This window comes from Mauremys reevesii, linkage group 3 (genome assembly GCF_016161935.1).
Source record: "Mauremys reevesii isolate NIE-2019 linkage group 3, ASM1616193v1, whole genome shotgun sequence".
In the NCBI taxonomy this organism is placed as follows: Eukaryota; Metazoa; Chordata; order Testudines; family Geoemydidae; genus Mauremys; species Mauremys reevesii.
This window is the reverse complement of record NC_052625.1, coordinates 20,258,040-20,277,218: the sequence shown is the minus strand read 5'-3', so window position 1 is coordinate 20,277,218 and position 19,179 is coordinate 20,258,040. Positions and strand designations below refer to the sequence as shown.

The 19,179-nt window shown below is 48.0% G+C and overlaps 1 protein-coding gene across 6 annotated transcripts in view; it reads left to right on the top strand.

Annotated features, from left to right (window-relative positions):
• The window catches only part of USP34 (ubiquitin specific peptidase 34), a 310,790-nt gene that overhangs the window by 196,251 nt on the left and 95,360 nt on the right, over positions 1-19,179 (top strand). For all 6 annotated transcript variants that reach the window (XM_039529334.1, XM_039529332.1, XM_039529335.1 and 3 more), the window contains one exon: positions 6,419-6,602. In XM_039529334.1, the coding sequence (XP_039385268.1) occupies positions 6,419-6,602 (184 nt within the window). The remainder of the gene's footprint in view (positions 1-6,418; positions 6,603-19,179) is intronic.

The window sequence follows — 19,179 nt, the reverse complement described above, 5'->3', positions numbered from 1 at the left end:
GGAAAAGTGTGATTTAAGGAGAGATCTGAAGGAAGAGAAGTTGAAAACCAGGTCAGGGTGGTAATTCAAAGCATAGAGTGCAGTTTGGAAGACAGTACAGAGAGAAGATGGGAAGGAGGACACAGAAGGCACAGTCCTGCAGCTTTGGTAAAACAAAGAAGTAAGGAGAGGACTAAAAGAAAACAGAGAGGAGTAAAATTGTGCAGAGCCTTGAAGCTAAAGAGAAGGACCGTAGCTATATGTATGTTGAGGGGAAGCCAGTAACGGGATTTGAAGAAGAGCTGAATGTGGTCAGAGCAGCAGTCACAACAGATGATTTTTAAAGCAGAATTTTGGTTTTGCTTAAAGACCAGAGTCCCAACAGATTATTTGAAAATAAGTCTTGATCCAATATAATTTAAAAAAAAAAAGACTTAAAATGTTATAATTTGATTTGCCTATTATAAAATAGCCTGTGTCTATTTATTTCACTGTGTTGGTGTGATACAAATGGGCAGTTTCCCTTTTAAGTACAATGAAACATAATGGAGCAGGATAGCTTGATCATAAACTTTTCTCCAGAGTGATACATTTGGACTCTCTCTCTCTCTTTGAAAAATATTGACAGCAGTTCAGTCTTGTCCAGTGAATTCTGAGATGTGGCTACTCCTTTTCCAGCTTCACTTCAGATGCTCTCTTTGTCCATGCAAACAAAGTGATGGTTTGGTGCTGCCACCTTATCTGTTATTACCAATCTTTTAAAAATCAAGTTCTGGGGCAGCAGCGAATGGTACTTTTGCTCCTTTGCCTTCCTTCTTCTAGGAGACTAAATTGGTCATAGCTACACTAGGAAGAAAGGTGTATTTTGAACACATTAGCGAACATTTTAAAAATGCACCTTCTTTTTTTTCTAGTGAAGGTATGTCCATTTTTTGTCATTATTTCTTGAATGGGAGCACCTGCCAAGCTCCTCTCCTCGCCTCTTCCAGCATGGCAGAATCAATAAAATAGTGTGGGCAAAAGGCCAATAGTTGCAAGTTACAAAAGGGTAGACGTCCCACTACTACCCCGGCCTATAGACCCTTGTTACTCCATGGGAAGTGGCTCAGATGCTGACAGCTCTCCATCTTTAAACAGCAGCAAGACTTCTGCAGAAACTACTCTGCAATGGTAGAACTGTGGTCTTCAGCATGTAGGATTCAGCAGGCAGGTCATCCTCACCTGTCGAGAATTCTTGAAAAATCTCCACAAATTCTCACCCTTTGCCCCATCCCTCTCAAAAGAAAAAAATTCCAATGGTGTCTTACATGTACTCAAGTGTGTGAGAGAGGTAGGCTTTCCTATTCAGACTACCTGAGCCCGATGGCTTGGCTACTGAGTGGCAAGGTGGTATATTCCTCTCTTAGCCTCCTGCAGAACTTCTACCCTTTTAGCTTGTGCAAGAGTTTGGACAAACTCTCCTATTGGTCCCAAAATAAAAGGATTTAACTCCAAGAAACTGCGTATTCCAGAATTCTTACTAAAATGGATTTTTGAAGCATGAAATGGTCCTGAATATCATTGGTTAGGTACATTGACCTATAGAAGATCTCACTCAGTGTACTTTTCAGAGATCAGGATGTGGCTCTCTGACTAGAAGATTTCTGGGGAGAAATCTTTGTAATCTTGTTAGTGCTGTAGCAGGCGCCATACTTAGTGGAATAAGGCACTGACCAAAGCCTCCCATATCTGGGGATTAGTTAATGTTAATACAGTCTATAGACCATAGTAGTAGACATGTAACATCTCTGTGGGTGTCCTGTGCTTTACCTCCTAATTAGAAGAGGATTCAGTCCCCCAAACCCTGAGAAGGTCTCTTTTGCAAGATCAATGTATTTAGCCCCGCTCCACACCTAAAACTTAGGTCAACCTAGCTACGTCACTCAGGGCTGCGAAATATTTCCTGCCGTGAGCACTGTATTTAGGTCAACCTAATCCCAGGTGTAAACACAGCTAAGTGGACAGAAGGATTCTTCCATCGACTTAGCTACTGCCTCTTGGAGACATGAATTACCTGCACTGACAGAAAAACCCCTTCCATTGATGTGGGAAGCATTTACGCCAGTGGTTCTCAACCTATTTACTATTGTGAGCCACATATGCAGCTCTCTATGTGTTATGGGAACCGCATCCACACAATATATATACTACCTGTGTGGCCCTGATGATGTCACATGGGCCGCAGCTGTGTGTTGATTGGGTCACAGGTTGAGAACCACTGCTGTTTGTTGTGGATGGATTTGCAGCTGTGGGGTTCCTGAACTGCAGTGGGATGATACAAGGCACACACATCCCTATTTTCACCTTAGCCCACCTCGCCACAGAGTACATCAACAGAAAGGGCTATTTTCCCAATGGTTATGCAACATTGGTGGCTCACTGGGGATGATTCACTGATATCAGTGTGGGCTAATCAGAGAAGGTGCACGATGCTGACATCTTTACAAACACAGGACTGAAGCTGAAAGCATAGAAGTTTCTTTCGCAACCCGAGATTACCATTGGCTACATTGAAATGTCAGTAGTGGTCCTGGAGGACCCAGCCTACCCCCTGGTCCCTGGGGCTCATGAAGCCATACATGGCAACCTTGACAGCTCCAAGGAAAGATTCAACTATTGGCTCAACAGGTGCAGAATGACAGTTGAGTGTGCTTTCAGTAAATTGAAGGGATGCTGTCAGTTTTTACTCACTAGGTCAGATCTCAGTGAAAAAAATATCCCAATGGTTATAGCTGCCTGCTTGTTCTGCATAATATCTGTGAGGCAAAGGGGGAAAAGTTGCCTCCGGGGTGGAGTGGTGTCTGCTGACTTTGAACAACCAGACAAAAGGGCCATTAGAAGAGTTCAGCGCAGAGCTGTGCGGATGAGGGAGGCCTCGAAAGACCACTTTAATGGTCAGCCACAGTAAATGGACATTGCTCTACCTGGCTTGGAAATTTGGGGGGGAGGGTGTTAGGAATTGTGTAGTGCTTGGTGTACATTTCTGAGTATCAGGTCTTTTAATGAACCTATCGATTATGTGATGCTTACTGTATTTTTATAATTATTACACTGCTAGTCACTGAATCTATGTGTTCTGTGGTTCTGTGTTCTGTGTAGTGCTAGGTGTTCTGCGGTTGATATTACGAAGTGATAAAGATGAATTTATTTCCAAAAATAAAAATAGATTGTGTACCAAAAAAGTGCAAAAATAATGTGCAATTAAAAACCAATACAGTGCAAACTTATAAAACTTAATAGAACAGCGCTTTAAAATTAGAATGGAGGAAAACATTTGTGTCCATTTCAGCCAAACATACACCAACTGTTAGACAAAGTGGGTGAGATAATATCTTTTATTGGGCAAACTTCTGCTGGTGAGAGAGTCAAGCTTTTGAGCTTACACAAAGCTCCCTTCCCTTTTACTTATAAAAGTTTTAATTAAGATATGCTTATTGACACGTAAGCTTTGGAGCACTTCTGCTCAACGCTGCTCTCCAGCCGCAGCCATGGTGAAGATGGCCTGCCTGGGTGAGGGCTGGGGGAAATAAGGGAACTGTTCAATGTGTAAAACAATAAAATTTTGGCATCTGTTTCCATGGATACAAGTACAGGTAATGGCACTGATTACTGGCACTATTTTCTGCAGACAGTGGTGATTTTAGTTGATATTTCACTCTTGAGGGTCACAAATGCACAGAAAGCAGCTGGCTTGAAAAATGAAAGTTTCATCAAGATCTCTCAGGAAGATACAAGGAATATACTATGTACATAAGCATACTACTGCACTTGGTCACCTCCTTAACCCTACAGGGAAATTAAAACCTAATAACAACTCTTCCTCTGTTTGTTGTACCTCTACCTCTTTTTGTAGAAGTAAAACAATTAACAATAGGTACGTGTGTCCTGATAGCCTGGTGTTGAGCTGGCTGCCATCTTCACATTTAAAAATGTTAAGGGAGAATGCATGCACACACAGAGACTTCTTTTCCTGGATTGGGTTTGTCCGTGCTGGGCTGGCTAGACTGTGGTGGAGTCTCGAAAAGATCTGGGCTCATGGCATAGCTGGAGGGGTCTCCATCTTGCCCTACATTGAGGTATCCAGGGTCGTCTGCGGGGTACTGATGGGATCTCTGACAAGTATGGCATGCAGCTCTCTGTACAAGTGGCAGTTTGTGCCCCGTCACCAGGTGAACTGTTGGCCTCTGTGGCCATGTGTAGTATGCCTGCTGCAGTGCCTTCACTTTCACTCAGCAGTGCTCCTGATCCTTGTCATACCCCTTTACCTGCATCTCATGTGCAATCTTTCATAGATGTCCACGTTTCTAAGACTGGTCCATAGCTGTGCCTGCACAGCCTTTTCTCTCCACAGGTCTGGTTGGGCAGTTGCAATACAGCAAGGAAGAGCACTAGATGTGCTTGCTAAGCTGGACATTCGGGAAAAGGCATTTAAAAAATACACAGGAGTTTTAAAGCGGCAGGGTGGCTTCAGGTCTCTGTGATGCCTCAGTGGTGGAGTTCACTATTGTGACCAGAGCGGTCAGTGTTTGGCATTGCGGGACAACTGCTGGGGAACTATTAGGGTCGACATATGTCGCAGTGCCTACGCTTGGGTTGCATTGATCACAGTAGGTTGACCATGGCTCAAAGCCCTTTGGGGAGACGATATTATTGCATTGCTGTAACTGGGCACTTACATCAGTGGGAAACACATTTGAGTATAGACATATGCACAAATAGATTGACACAAGGTGACTTACGTTGACATAACTTTGTAGTGTAGACTAGGGCTCAATGCAGTACAGTGTTTACTTCTCTCACCTTCCTAACTGTATATCTACACAAGATTTATTTATTTTTTTACCTGAAGCTAATTAACTGCCAGGCAGGTAACACATTTGTAAAGGCTAGTGCAGACACTACCTAAATATTTATTCCTGACTGCAATCATTTGTGGTTTACGAAGTGTATTTTTAACACGTTAGCCAACTGTTCAAACTATCCTGTGATAAGCACACTCAGCCTGTCTCATACCAGCTGTCAGCCCTTTTAGCTCTACTCTCTCCCCCTTCCCATTAATAAGCATTCTCAACCTGTCTCTTGCTATTTGCAAAAAAGCCTCCACTCCTCCCTTGCTACTTAAACCTTCTGCACACAACCTTTCCTTCTACTTATTACTCCCTACTACATATTTAGAAAAGTGGTGTAATTTTTTGAAAAAGGTGGTCCTCTTATTAGAAGGATGTGATTCCTAGGGCTTTAATGTTGTTGAATTAATGTGACTAAAACAGGAGAGGGATAAGTCTAGACCTCCTCTTCCCGTCCCACCTCCCCCGCCCAAATTTCTTGTCATATTTTTCTGGTGTAGCAAATGTGGGTAACAAATTACAACCTGTGTATCTGTTGCCCAATATCAGCATGACTTGGTTTGCTCTCTTTTTAGTCCATGTAACATGGATTCACTTTGTTCATGGAGCATTATTTAATATACAGCATTTGTCATTAAAATCATAATTAAAAAAACCCCTGAATCTATAGCAATGGAACACTTAAAATCAATTTTAGTATGTGAGCATTAAAACACAGACTGATAATACATTACTTTTATGGATAAATAGTAATGGGTGAAACTGGCCTTTTAAAAGGTGTGCCTGGATAGTTTTGTCAGTGTAAATTAAAATACCCTGGGTGAAATCCTGTCTCACTAAAGTCAATGGAAGTTTAGTCATTGACTTGGATTTTACCCAATCTTTTTATATCAGAAATTCTGTTGATCATCACTTGTGTAGTATGAGTATTTCATGTGTAACATCAGTATTTCTTTCTTTCTTTATAGTTCAGTATATTTACAAAGAAAAAGAAAATAATTGTACAGAACTGTGAAGTGTATTAATTTCATAGTGTTATGATAACAGTTGTTTTTGGTATAATATACGTGACCTATTATGTTAATATGATTTGTAGGAATAGTCATGTTTTAGACTGGCAATATTACATAACATGAGTAATCTTTAAGTCTTAGTTAAAACTGAATGTAACTTGATTATGGATGTTTGGTAGTCTTCATTTTTTTTTCTGGTTTCTTATGCCAAATAGTAGTGCTGTGCTAGAGCTACAGACAATTTGTCATAACTTTTTTTGGTGGACATATTTATCTTTCCATCATGGTAATGTAACACATTTACAATGCTTCTTTTCAAATTACTTGAAGACTGCTTTTTGGTATGTTATATAATATACAGAGAATGGTGTAAAGGAGACACTGTCAAAGTCTGCAGTCCAAAATTTATCTACAGGACATTAAAATTGTTTTTATCTGGTGGAGGAAGCCTCCTAGAAAGTTGAAACTATATACAGTTATATAACAGTGTTTTTAATATGTGTACAAACTGATATACCTGCTGATTGAATTGTTTTACAGGAGTTTCTAAGAGACATCTTCAATCTTCTGTTTTTGCTGCCAAGTCTAAAAGATAGACAACAGCCAAAATGCAAGTCACATTCTTCAAGGGCTGCTGCTTACGACTTGTTGGTAGAAATGGTAAAGGGGTCTGTAGAAAACTACAGGCTGCTCCACAACTGGGTTATGGCACAACATATGCAGTGTAAGAATATTTATTCATGTTTAGTTTTTGTAAGTATTTTATGCAAGATAGATATTTTTCAGTATTAACATTTTGGGGTTGGGCTTTTGTAAAAGTTTTTGGATGTATAAAGATCACTTAAGAATGAGAAGAACAATGTGCCTTAAGTGCACCACTCCCACTCTGTTGGCCCTTTTGCCCACTCTCATGCAGGGACAGCCTGGCACAGTGTCACAGTGGGGAATTACTTGCATCCCTGATGGATCCTTTTGAGAGCAGAGAACCTTCACTTAACTCTGATGCATTGCCCCATGAGGAGGGAGTATAACCTTCAGTCCCCTATATACTATAGATATTGGCACATTAAGGGATTTCCTCAGGCAGGTGCTCCAAGATAGGTACTCAACTGTCTCTCACAAGTGATCATAAGGCTTTCTTCCTTCCTAAACCATATTGCAGTTTACCTCTAAACAATCTAAGACCCAAATGATCGAGTTAAAAACAAGATGTATTAAGAATATATAGAGATAATCAGATTAAAACAAAAAATTATGCATAACATTTCTAGTCTTACAGTTGGCAAGAGTTAAGATAGGTAGGCACATCTTAGAAAAGTTATTGTAAAGAAAGGCCTTATCAGCACTACCATTTTTCTTAAAATTTTTCCCTGTTGCACTACTACTTGTGCAACTCTAGTTGTGATAGTAACGGGGGGAGTGCTAATGTAGATGTGCTTTGCCCACCAAGCAGCTGACTGGTTTCCACCAGTTGGGGCTTTAACAGCATGTACATAATTTTTTAAATAATGCTATCTTTGAAACAATTTACCCATTAATATAATCTATTATCTCTCCTCTCCCCTCACCCCCATTTCCATTGGTTATTTAGAGCACCTGGTCCTGTTAGAGGGGACAAGCAATAAATTTACAGATTGTTTATGGAGTGAATTTAATAGCATATGTGTCATTCTTTTCTGTTGAATATGGCCTCTGACTTTCCTCATCAAGCGGATGCTTGATGCAGTTTATTTTATTGTTCATAGGTGAAAGCTGCCCTGACTGAGGTGTAAATGACCTCTTGTGGCTAATGGGGCAGTCATCCTTTTGGCAGATGTTAACATCCCTTCCCAATGCGCTCCTTGTGGATGATCAAAATGGCTTCCTCTGCCAGGTTCAGGCTTTGTGCCTATTCCATCCGACGAAGTGGGTATTCACTCACAAAAGCTCATGCTCCAAAACGTCTGTTAGTTTATAAGGTGCCACAGGACTCTTTGCTGCTATTCCTTCTTAGGTTTTCTTCTGTGTTTTCACATGGCTGTTTTCATAGTGATTAGCTATCTTACCAGCTAGTGCAACATTTTGGGGTGGCAATATCCAATCATGCTCACAAGTCTAAATAACAATGTTGATAAAATTATTTCATGCCTGTTAGTTCCAGCTCTTTCTTGCTAATGGAAACCCTGTTCCTGTTTATCCATTTCTTTAGTTATTTTCCTGTTTAATTTGCAAATTCATCATAATTCTCATCACTCTTTTGAGCTCCCAAAAATTTCTTTCTATGAGCCTCAAAATATCAGTTCAAGTTTCTCTGGTAGTCTTAACTTTTCCATAATTCGCGGTATCCAGGTTTACATTGTCAGTACCTTACAGTTCAGAAAGGAAGTTATAAACCTCATCTTATCCATTGTTGACTTCCTATTATATGCCCCTTTCTTAAGGACTTCTGAAAAAAACCAAAAATGTCCCCATCTCTATATTTTTGGAATGGTTTGTAATCTCCATTGGATATGGAACTGAATGTGCAGTTTCTGTCTCCATTGAACTGAACTGTTCAGACACGGTTATCTAGATTCTTAGGCAAGATTCTAAAAAAATAGAAGCCTAACATTAACCCCGCCCCCAAATCCTTGATGTCCATTTCACGCTAACATTTACTCTCACACTTAGCATGAGGCTTTTCCTTGTGCTGGTGGACCTTCTCTCTCTGCCAGTTTCTCTCCAGCTGCAGTCTTTTTTCTTGCTCCAGCTGATGTTTCTCCCACTTCAGGTTCCAATTATCCTAACCAGTCATATTGTCCCTGGCTTTTCCTCCATTAATTATGGACACTGCATTCATCGTTGCTTTCCTCTAACATAGTCTTCTCTAGATTGTCTACCTCCTGCTCAGGTCCCCCACATTTGCATTGCTGTCAGTCTTATGGAAGTGGACTATCTAATGGTACCAACTGTGTTTGGTTAACCCCTCCTGAGGGGCCACCATTCTCTGTTGCTTATCCCCTGCCCAGCTTTCAGTGCCCATTTTCCTTATAATTCTATTGATTCGTTGCTTAGCAAGACCAGGATTGTATCATCTTAAAATTGGAATTTATCTCTTTGCTTGGCTCTGAGCTGCTGTTTCTTTAAAATAATAATAAAAAAAAATCTGGTCATAAGTCCCCCCTGTCTCTCTTCCTTACTGTTTCTCCACACCCCAAAAAGCAAATCAAAACTAATTTTTCTCATCTTTTTGGTTTTAGTTTATTTTTTGAGGTTCACAGTGGGGATCCTATATCTTTACACCAAATGTAGCCTTTGGTCATCTAATCCTGCCACAACATTTTCCCCTGTTCTTTCCTCTTTACCACATTTCCTTGTGTCCGCTACTGACTGAAGCTAGTGGCAATTCCTAGGGGGTCGCCTTAGCCAAGTGCTCCTGGAATAGGTACTGTTTTCTCCCTGACTGCCTCTCATGTGAAGATGTAATGCTGTCTTCCCTTCAAGGATTTATTAAGTCTCTCTACAGAGAATCAGATTAAAACAAAAGAAACCATGTAATAAAACTGGTGGTCTTATACTCAGCAAGTGTCAAACTAGGTAGGTGCAACTTGGCATAATTACAGTAATGTAAGGCCTAGCATTTTTCTTAAAATTTTCTACAATTGTCATTATCATTGGTGCAGCTCCACTGGTTGTAGTAACGGAGGAAGTACTACTGTAGAAATCCGTTAGCCACTCAACATCTGGTTGGACTGCACTATGTGGGGTTTTTTAGTGTATATGTCATTACCAAATCATATCATCTTTGAAATATTTTCCTGTTAATTTGTACCTCGTTTCCATTGGGTATTTAAAGCATCTGGTACTGTGAGAGAACAAAAAGGCATGATACACCATTGTATGTGGAGTGAATTTGGTAGTGTATAGGTTAAACCCTATTTCTCTTACCTCACTAATTGTTAATATGGCAATATTACTGTGAGCGAATGTTTCTGTCCTCCTCAGTTCTCAGCTGATCAGATGGTAGCTAGTCCTGGGAGCAGGATTTTTGTCGTCCTGGTGTGCAGATGGTTAGCCTATATATACTACAATAGTTATCTAGTCACTTAGCAAGAGTCCAGTTGCAGCTGAGGTACCCTAGGTAGATATCCAAACTGGTGTCGCCACATCATAAAACACAATAATTTGTCTCAAAAGGTGAGACAAAATTGTTTTTCAGTGACCTTCCTGTCACTAATCTGGGCTAATGGATGACTTGCAGTGGTCATACCCAGGAAGGGAAAGAGTAACTATGGAGAAGCTAAAGTGGGCCAGGGTAAGGTGATGGAAGTGGAGAATCTGGGAGAACGAGTTAGAAAGGAGATCAGCCAGTCAGAGCTCATTAAAGTGAGTGGATCTACTCCCTAGGGCTAATGGGGAAAAATCCCTCTAAAAACTTGCAGACTGCAGACGCTGCAACTGTTGCATGATAATCCTGCCAGTGATGACTTGAGAAGTTAATTACAGCCTGGCAGAGGATGTCTACCGATGGCCTCTATATTCTACTTAGCACATAGCCTTAGTTTGGGTAGAATGAACTTAAAACATTTATGAATAGGGGAGGCCTGCAAGGGAGTAGGAGTGCTGGATTTAGGCTCTGATTCACTGGCAAAAGGTGTTTAGATACCTTTTCCGATTTATGAGGTCCTTCGTACTGCACAAACAGGGATCTAGACTTGCAGAAATGTTCAGGAAAAGCAGAGCATAAATGTTTGGTGGATATCCAGGAAATGCCACTGGATGACTTCAGCTCCAGTCTCAAGACCCAAAGTTGGGGAGTAAGATCTCCTAGTTAAGAAGGGAGATCTGGGAAGAAACTAAAATGATATATGGGGGATCATGAGCAATATCTGCAATTTCCTCAGCTATCCTACCTAAGGGATGGCCACTAGAAAGACCACTTTCTATAACTGAGAGAGAGGAAATGTTGAGGATGAATTTATGGCATCTAGCACCAAGTTTAGGTTCCAAAAGGGAACAAGAGTCTTACCAAGCTTAGGTAAGAGACTGCTTTAAAAAACACTGATGTGAAGTTGGATCCCACTGGGAGATCTCCTATGGAATCCCTGAAGCCTGGACACTAAGGTGCATGCAGAGAGCCCTTTATCAGACCCATCCTGAAAGTAATGTAGAATGGAAGGGGAAGTGAATCTCAAAGCCAAGAGTTGATGATATCTGCACCAAAAGGAAAAAGATAGTAAGTGAAGAAAGACTCCTCTTTCAGCAATGGAGAAAGATGACAAGGACTGATTAGACATTCCTGGCTTTGAGGTAAGAGAGCGTCAATGAGGCAATTCGTGAAATGGAGGGCGATGGGATCATGGTTGAGGGTTGGCCCTGTTATAGGATATCTTCTTCTTCGAGTGATTGCTCCAATGCATTCCAGTTAGGTGTGCGCGCTGCGCGTGCACGGCATCTCGGAACTTTTTTCCCCTAGCAACACCGGCGGGCCGGCTGGTGCCCCCTGGAGTGGCGCCACCATGGCGCTAAATATATACCCCAGCTGGCCCGTCCGCTCCTCAGTTCCTTCTTACCGCCCGTGACGGCTGGTTGGAACTGTGGAGGGCTCTTCGTTCTCCACGATCCCTAGCGTGTACTTCTCTTCTGTATATAGTTAGTTGTTGTAGTTAGTTTTCGAGTTTTAATAGTTAGTATAGTATAGTGTATATAGATAAGGTGAAAGGGGGGGGGTCTTCCCCCTTTCTACCTCACCCGGTGCGGGCTCATGCCCAAGGCACCGGGCTTTAAGCTCTGCGCGGCGTGCCAGAAGCCTATGCCCATCGGGGACCCGCACGACGCCTGTCTCCGTTGCCTGGGCGAAGGGCACAGAACGGACAAGTGCTCGATCTGCTCTACGTTTAAACCGCGGACCCGAAAAGAGAGAGATATCCGCCTTAAGCAGATCCTCATGGTCGCGTCGCTTCAACCACCGGCACCGTCCGCGCCGGCACCGCGAACTGCCTCGGTGCAGAGCGCGCCGGCGGCACCGAGCCGCTCCACCTCTGCGGCCCCACCGGTGCAGAAGGCGGCTGGAAAATCCCGGCACCGCTCTCTTTCGCCGCAGAAGAAGCAGAGACTGGCGAAGGCGCTAGCTCAAGTCCGCTCGGAGGACTCTGCCAGAGCGGTGACCCAGCCGGCGGCCCCAGTGGTGCCAGTGCACAAGCCGTGCCCCGGACCCTCGACTCCGGCGCCGCAAGGCCCGTTGAGTCCGGCGCCGCCACGCTCCCCGGTACCGTCCGCGGTTGAGCCCCGGCTACCATCAACGCCGGAAACATTTGCCTCGGCAAGGGACCTGATCCACCTCATAGAGGCACCAAGCCTCCGGCCCCCGGCACCGCCGGTGCAGGCCGTGGTTTCGGCGGGGAAGCCGGCTAGGATGACCCGGCCACCGTCCTTGGAAGGCCAGCGTGGACGTCGCTCTCGGTCCCGGTCCCGTTCCCGGTCCCGTGGCAGGTCTCCATCCAGGCGCTCGTGGTCTCGACGCCGCTCGCCGGTGCGGTACAGGTCCCCCTCGCCTCGTCGGTCGCAGTCCCGGTACCGCTCGTCATCGCGGTACCGGTCGTACTCCCGGCGCCGCACGAGATCCCGGTCGCTGTCGCGTCCGCACCATCGTAGATCGCCGTCCCGGCACCGCTCCCGGCACCGCGACTCACGAGGACGTTCGTGGCACCGTCGATCTCAGTCTCGGTCGAGCTCCCGGCACCGGTCGAGCTCCCGGCACCGGTTGAGCTCCCGGCACCGGTCGAGCTCCCGGCACCGCGGCGGACGTCACTCCCGGTCACCTTCCCGGTACCGCACAGAGCAGATTCGCGCTTCTCTGCCACCCGGGGACAGAGTGCCCCATTCGGCGGCGCACTCGGCTACCGCTTCGGCACCGCCATGGCCTTCTCGACCCACGTCGGTCGCTTCCGGCGCGGACGCTTACGGACTCTTGCCGCCCACCCCACGTGACCATCCTCAAGGGACTCAACCGTGGGGCTTCTGGGTTCCATGGGCTCAGTACGAGGCCCAGGGGGTGCCTTTTCCACCACGGCCCCCCGTGTCGGAGCGCAGAGTCCCGGAGGCGACGGTGTCCAGACCGGCCCCCTCACCACCAGAGGCGGACGCGGTTCCATCCGAGTCCCACGGCCACGCACAGCCCGCGCCCTCCGACGGGCAGGTGGCGGAACCGACTTCGGAAACGGCCGTCCAGGGATTGTCCTCTTCATCCTCGCCCGATGAGGCGGTGGCTGGGGCAGCGGCTAAGGAGCCTCCCCCCATTGACGTGCGGGCTCACCAGGACCTCCTTCGTCGTGTGGCGACTGCGATGGCCTTGCCCATAGAGGAGGTGCGCGAGGATGAGGACCCGATCACCAATGTGGTCGAGTCTGACATGCCGGTGCGAGTGGCTCTTCCGTTTGTACGCACGGTACAGAAAAATGCCACCACGATCTGGCAGACGCCAGCGTCCGTACCCCCTACAGCCTGGGGGGTTGAGCGGAAGTACTCTGTCCCTCCCACGGGCTATGAATACCTGTACATGCATCCGACCCCGGACTCCCTGGTGGTACAGTTGGTTAATGACAGGGAGCGACACGGTCAACCTGCTTCGGCGCCCAAGTCGAAGGACGCGAGACATATGGACCTGCTAGGCCGAAAGGTCTACTCGGCTGTGGGCCTGCAAATGAGAATTGCCAACCAAATGGTCCTCCTCGTCAGGTACGCCTTCGACATTCTGATGTCCCTGGCGAAATTTACCGAGCTCCTGCCGTCGGCCTCCCGTCCGGAGTTCACGGCCATGTTGGAGGAAGGAAGGAGGGCGTCTAGATCCTCCATCTCAGCTGCCCTCGACGCTGCGGACTCGGGGGCGCGGACCCTGGCCTCAGGGGTTACGATGCGGCGTATTGCCTGGCTGCAGTCGTCCACCCTACCGCCGGAAGTTCAATACACGTTGCAGGACCTTCCCTTTGATACGAAGATGCTGTTCTCCGAAAAAACGGATTCTAGGATCCAAACGTTAAAGGACGGCCGTATTGCAATTCGTACATTGGGCATGCATACGCCAGCGACGCAGCGTAGGCCGTTCCGTCCGCAGCCCTCTCGACCGGCCTACCAGTCGCGGTATCGCCCGTATAACAGCCGACGTCCGGCCCAAAATCGCCATCGTCCGTCCGGCAACCGCCGCAACCAGGGCCAGGCCGCTTCCAAGGCCCCTCAAGGGGCAAAGCAGGCCTTTTGACGGGACGCTCGAGGACGGCCCATCACTCTCCCTACCGGATCCTTCCCCTCTGTTTTACAACCGCCTTTCCCATTTCTTTTCGGCGTGGTCCCGATTAACATCGGACAGCTGGGTGCTCCACACAGTCCAGTCGGGATACCGCCTACAATTTGTTTCGCCCCCGCCTTCCCACCCACCCTCCCCGTCCCTCTTCAGGGACCCCTCTCACGAGCAAGTCCTCTTACAGGAGGTTCAGACTCTGTTGAGCGTGGGTGCCATAGAAGTAGTGCCTCAGGACAGACGGGGCAGGGGATTCTACTCCCGTTACTTTCTCATCCCCAAGGCGAAAGGCGGGCTGCGTCCTATCCTGGACCTTCGCGAGCTGAACAAGTACCTGCTCAAGCCCAAGTTTCGTATGGTCACCCTGGGGACCATCATTCCCTCTCTGGATCCGGGAGATTGGTTTGCCGCCCTCGACATGAAGGACGCGTACTTCCATGTCGCAATATATCCTCCCCATCGTCGTTTCCTCCGGTTTGTGGTCAAAGACACCCATTACCAGTTCGCAGTCCTGCCGTTCGGACTGTCCACCGCCCCGCGGGTGTTCACCAAATGCATGGCGGTCGTGGCCGCAGCCCTCCGACGTCGTCAGATGCATGTGTACCCGTACCTCGAGGACTGGCTGGTCCGCGGCCAGTCCCGACAGCTGGTGATGGCTCAGATGTCGGAAATCATGTCTCTGTTCCATCGCATCGGTCTTCTCGTCAATACCGAGAAGTCCACTTTGGTTCCCACACAGCGGCTGGAGTTCATCGGAGCTGTTCTCGACTCCACAGTGGCCAGAGCCTGTCTTCCTCGCTCTCGGCATCAGACGATGGTCTCCATCATCCGGGCCCTCGCCGCCTTTCCTACCACGACGGTACGCTCTTGCCTCCGTCTCCTGGGCCACATGGCTTCGTGTACGTATGTCACCGAGTACGCGCGGCTCCACCTTCGTCCGTTCCAGTCCTGGCTCGAGTCAGTGTATCGACCGCATCGAGACCCCATCGACATGGTGGTCACGGTCACCAGGACGACCCTCGAGTCCCTCAACTGGTGGCTCAACCCAGAGGTCGTGTGTGCCGGAGTCCCGTTCCACCCTCCTCGCCCGTCCGTCACTCTGACCACGGACGCCTCAGCTCTCGGGTGGGGGGCTCACCTGGGCGATCTCCACACGCAGGGCCAGTGGTCGGCGCAGGAGCTCACCCTTCACATCAATGTTCGCGAGCTGCGCGCCATCCGCCTGGCCTGTCGCACCTTCTGCACCCACCTACAAGGTCGTTGTGCGACAGTGTTCACGGACAACACCACCGCGATGTTCTACGTGAACAAGCAGGGCGGAGCCCGCTCTTCCCCCCTGTGCAAGGAAGCGATGCTCCTGTGGGACTTCTGTGTCACCCACTCGATTCGCCTCGAAGCGTCCTTTCTCCCGGGAGTGCAGAACTCGCTGGCCAACCATCTCAGCAGATCGTTCCTCTCCCACGAGTGGTCCCTCCGTCCAGATGTCGCCCACACAATCTTCCGGAGGTGGGGATTTCCCCAAGTCGACCTATTCGCCGCCAAAGAGAACAGGAAGTGCCACCTGTTTTGCTCGTTCCAGGGTCGCTCGCCGGGCTCCCTGTCGGACGCCTTCCTGTATCCCTGGACGGATCGCCTCCTCTATGCCTTCCCTCCGTTCCCGCTCGTGCACCGAGTGCTCCTGAAGCTTCGGAGGGACAGAGCTCACGTCATTCTGATCGCGCCGGCCTGGCCGAGGCAGCACTGGTACACCCTGCTGCTCGAGCTCTCCGTTCGGGAACCCATCCCCCTCCCGTTGTGGCCGGACCTCATCACCCAGGACTTCGGCAGACTCCGCCATCCGAACCTGCAGTCCCTCCATCTTACAGCTTGGTGCCTGAGTGGCTGACCCACGCGGAGAGGGGCTGTTCGGCAGCAGTTCAGCAAGTCCTGCTCGAGAGCCGGAAGCCTTCCACTCGCTCCACTTACCTAGCGAAGTGGAAGAGATTTGCACTCTGGTGTGATCATCGAGGTCTTAACCCATTTCTGGCCACGGTCCCTACCGTTCTGGACTACCTTTGGCACCTTAAGGAACAAGATCTGGCGGTCTCATCCCTGAGGGTCCACCTGGCAGCGGTATCTGCCTTCCTTCCCTCCATGGAAGGGCGGTCCATCTTCTCGAATCCGATGGTTTCCCGCTTTCTCAAAGGCCTGGACCGCTTGTATCCGCCGGTGCGGCGCCTGGCACCAACCTGGGACTTAAATCTCGTCTTGGCCAGGTTGATGGGTCCTCCGTTTGAGCCCTTAGCCACGTGCTCCCTGCTATACCTCTCTTGGAAGACGGCCTTTCTCGTCGCCATTACATCAGCGAGACGAGTCTCTGAGCTTCGCGCTTTGACGGTCGACCCGCCATACACGGTCTTCCATGGGGACAAGGTGCAGCTTCGCCCTCATCCGGCCTTCCTCCCGAAGGTAGTGACGGCTTTCCATCTCAACCAGGAGATCTTCCTACCCGTGTTCTTCCCGAAGCCGCATGCCTCACCTCGGGAGCAGCAGTTGCATACCCTCGACGTCCGCAGAGCGCTTGCTTTCTACATCGAGCGGACAAAGCCCTTCCGGCGTTCACCCCAATTGTTTGTAGCGGTTGCCGACCGCATGAAGGGAGAGCCGATATCTTCCCAACGGATTTCCTCCTGGGTTACTGTGTGTATCCGGACCTGCTACGAGCTGGCCCGCGTACCACCGGGCCGCATCACTGTACACTCGACAAGGGCGCACGCCTCATCGGTTGCCTTCCTGGCCAACGTTCCGATCCAGGACATCTGTCGAGCGGCCACCTGGTCTTCGGTCCACACCTTCGCCTCCCACTACGCGTTGGTGCAGCAGTCTAGAGACGACGCAGCCTTCGGCTCTGCGGTATTACACTCCGCCACGTCTCACTCCGACCCCACTGCCTAGGTAAGGCTTGGGAATCACCTAACTGGAATGCATTGGAGCAATCACTCGAAGAAGAAAAGACGGTTACTCACCTGTAGTAACTGTTGTTCTTCGAGATGTGTTGCTCCAATCCATTCCAGACCCGCCCTCCTTCCCCACTGTCGGAGTAGCCGGCAAGAAGGAACTGAGGAGCGGACGGGCCGGCTGGGGTATATATTTAGCGCCATGGCGGCGCCACTCCAGGGGGCGCCAGCCGGCCCGCCGGTGTTGCTAGGGGAAAAAAGTTCTGAGATGCCGTGCACGCGCGGCGCGCACACCTAACTGGAATGGATTGGAGCAACACATCTCGAAGAACAACAGTTACTACAGGTGAGTAACCGTCTTTTATTTTTCTGGTTGGCAAAGCCTGTCTCCGGTACAGCTTAAGGAACTCTATGAAGAAGATTCATCTTGGCTACTTTGAGTCTAGGGGAATTGGATGCCACTGAGTCCTGCATATTTTCTCCAGAACTACATCATGGGAAAAGATGAGGAGGGTAAACTACCTATCCCTATCCAAAGTTCAAGAACCCTTCCTTCTCCCAGCAAGAAGTTAATCGAGGGAGGCTGGAAACAGACAACAGTTTTCCTAATAGAGGGACTATTTCCTTGGATAGATTTCCTTGCAGCTCAACCAGTAACCTTGATCATTCAGATGGCCAGATACTTGTAGGACTTTGAGGGATCCCAGTCTTTCTTTTCCCTGTGTAATAGGGGCTCTCTTTAGAGGGGAATACTCAGAAGCCTTCCTTGATCATTCAGGTAGGCCACTTCAGCAATTCTGTCTAACCTGATTGAGACATGGCTGAAAGGAGAATCTCCAGGAACTTGAGAATCAATCTGATGACCCTAAGTTCCAGGATGTTGAAGTGGGGTTTTCATTCTTGAGAAGACCACAATCCTTGGACCTACTGTGAAGAACCCTTATTTGTGGAAGTTGCGCATCTCTGGTTAACTGAGGACTCCAATTGTCCTGCAGTGGGGAATTTCTTCATGGTGAGAAAACTCTGCTTTCCTGTCACCAAATGATAGAACCTTTCATTGCTTGAAGGGAAGAAGTTAGATGTTCCAAGTTTTCCTCTCTTGAGGAGTGAGGTGGGACGCTAACATATATTCAAGGAGACACTGAGAAGGGAACTTGGCCCATCCCATCAGGTCTTCACAGTATGATGGGCCTCCAGCCAGGCCATGTACAACTGGATAGCTGCTGACTCCCTGGACTCAAAAGGATGAATTGGGGCCTTGAGATGGAGGAGTTCAACTGGAGGGGCTGAGGGAGGAGCGAATTATCTGTGTGTCTTCCGTATTAATTATGGCTCCTAAGAGGCAGCAGTTTCTGGGGAGGAGAGCTGTATTTTCATTTTCCACCAGACCAAGGTAACTAAATGCTGTCAGATCATGTGTACTGCTACTGAGGTTTTCTGGAACATTGGGCCCAGATCCTAGTCCTGAGTGACAATCATGATGCTTTCTGAAGATTAGAGTTTTAAATTGGAAGTGCAAATGGCCTACAGCGGAATCTCTGATTGGTCTGGAATATGAGGATCTGAGTTCTCAATTTCAGTGGGTGCCAGATAGTTATCTGAAATCTACAGCTGATAGCCTTGAGTGGAGAGAATCCATATTGTATTTGTGGTATTTGACAAAATAATTCATTATAGGTCTTGGATCTTCTCAGCTTCTGTGGACTATGAAGTACCTAGAGTAAGACCCCTTTTTCCTTTTCTTGACTTTGGGTTCTGGGCATGTGGCCTGGTAGGGATGATTAATAGTTTGCAGGACATTCTGCCTTGTCTTCATAGAATCATAGAATTCAAGATCAGAAGGGACCATTATGATCATCTAGTCTGACCTCCTGCAAGATGCAGGCCACATAAGCCGATCCACCCACTCCTGAAATAATTCTCTCCCTTGACTGTGCTGTTGAATGCTCCAAATCATGATTTAAAGACTTCTAGTAGCAGATAATCCACCAGCAAGCGACCCCTGCCCCATGCTTCGGAGGAAGGCGAAAAACCTCCAGGGCCACTGCCAATCTACCCTGGAGGAAAATTCCTTCCCGTCCCCAAATATGGCGATCAGTTGAACCCCGTGC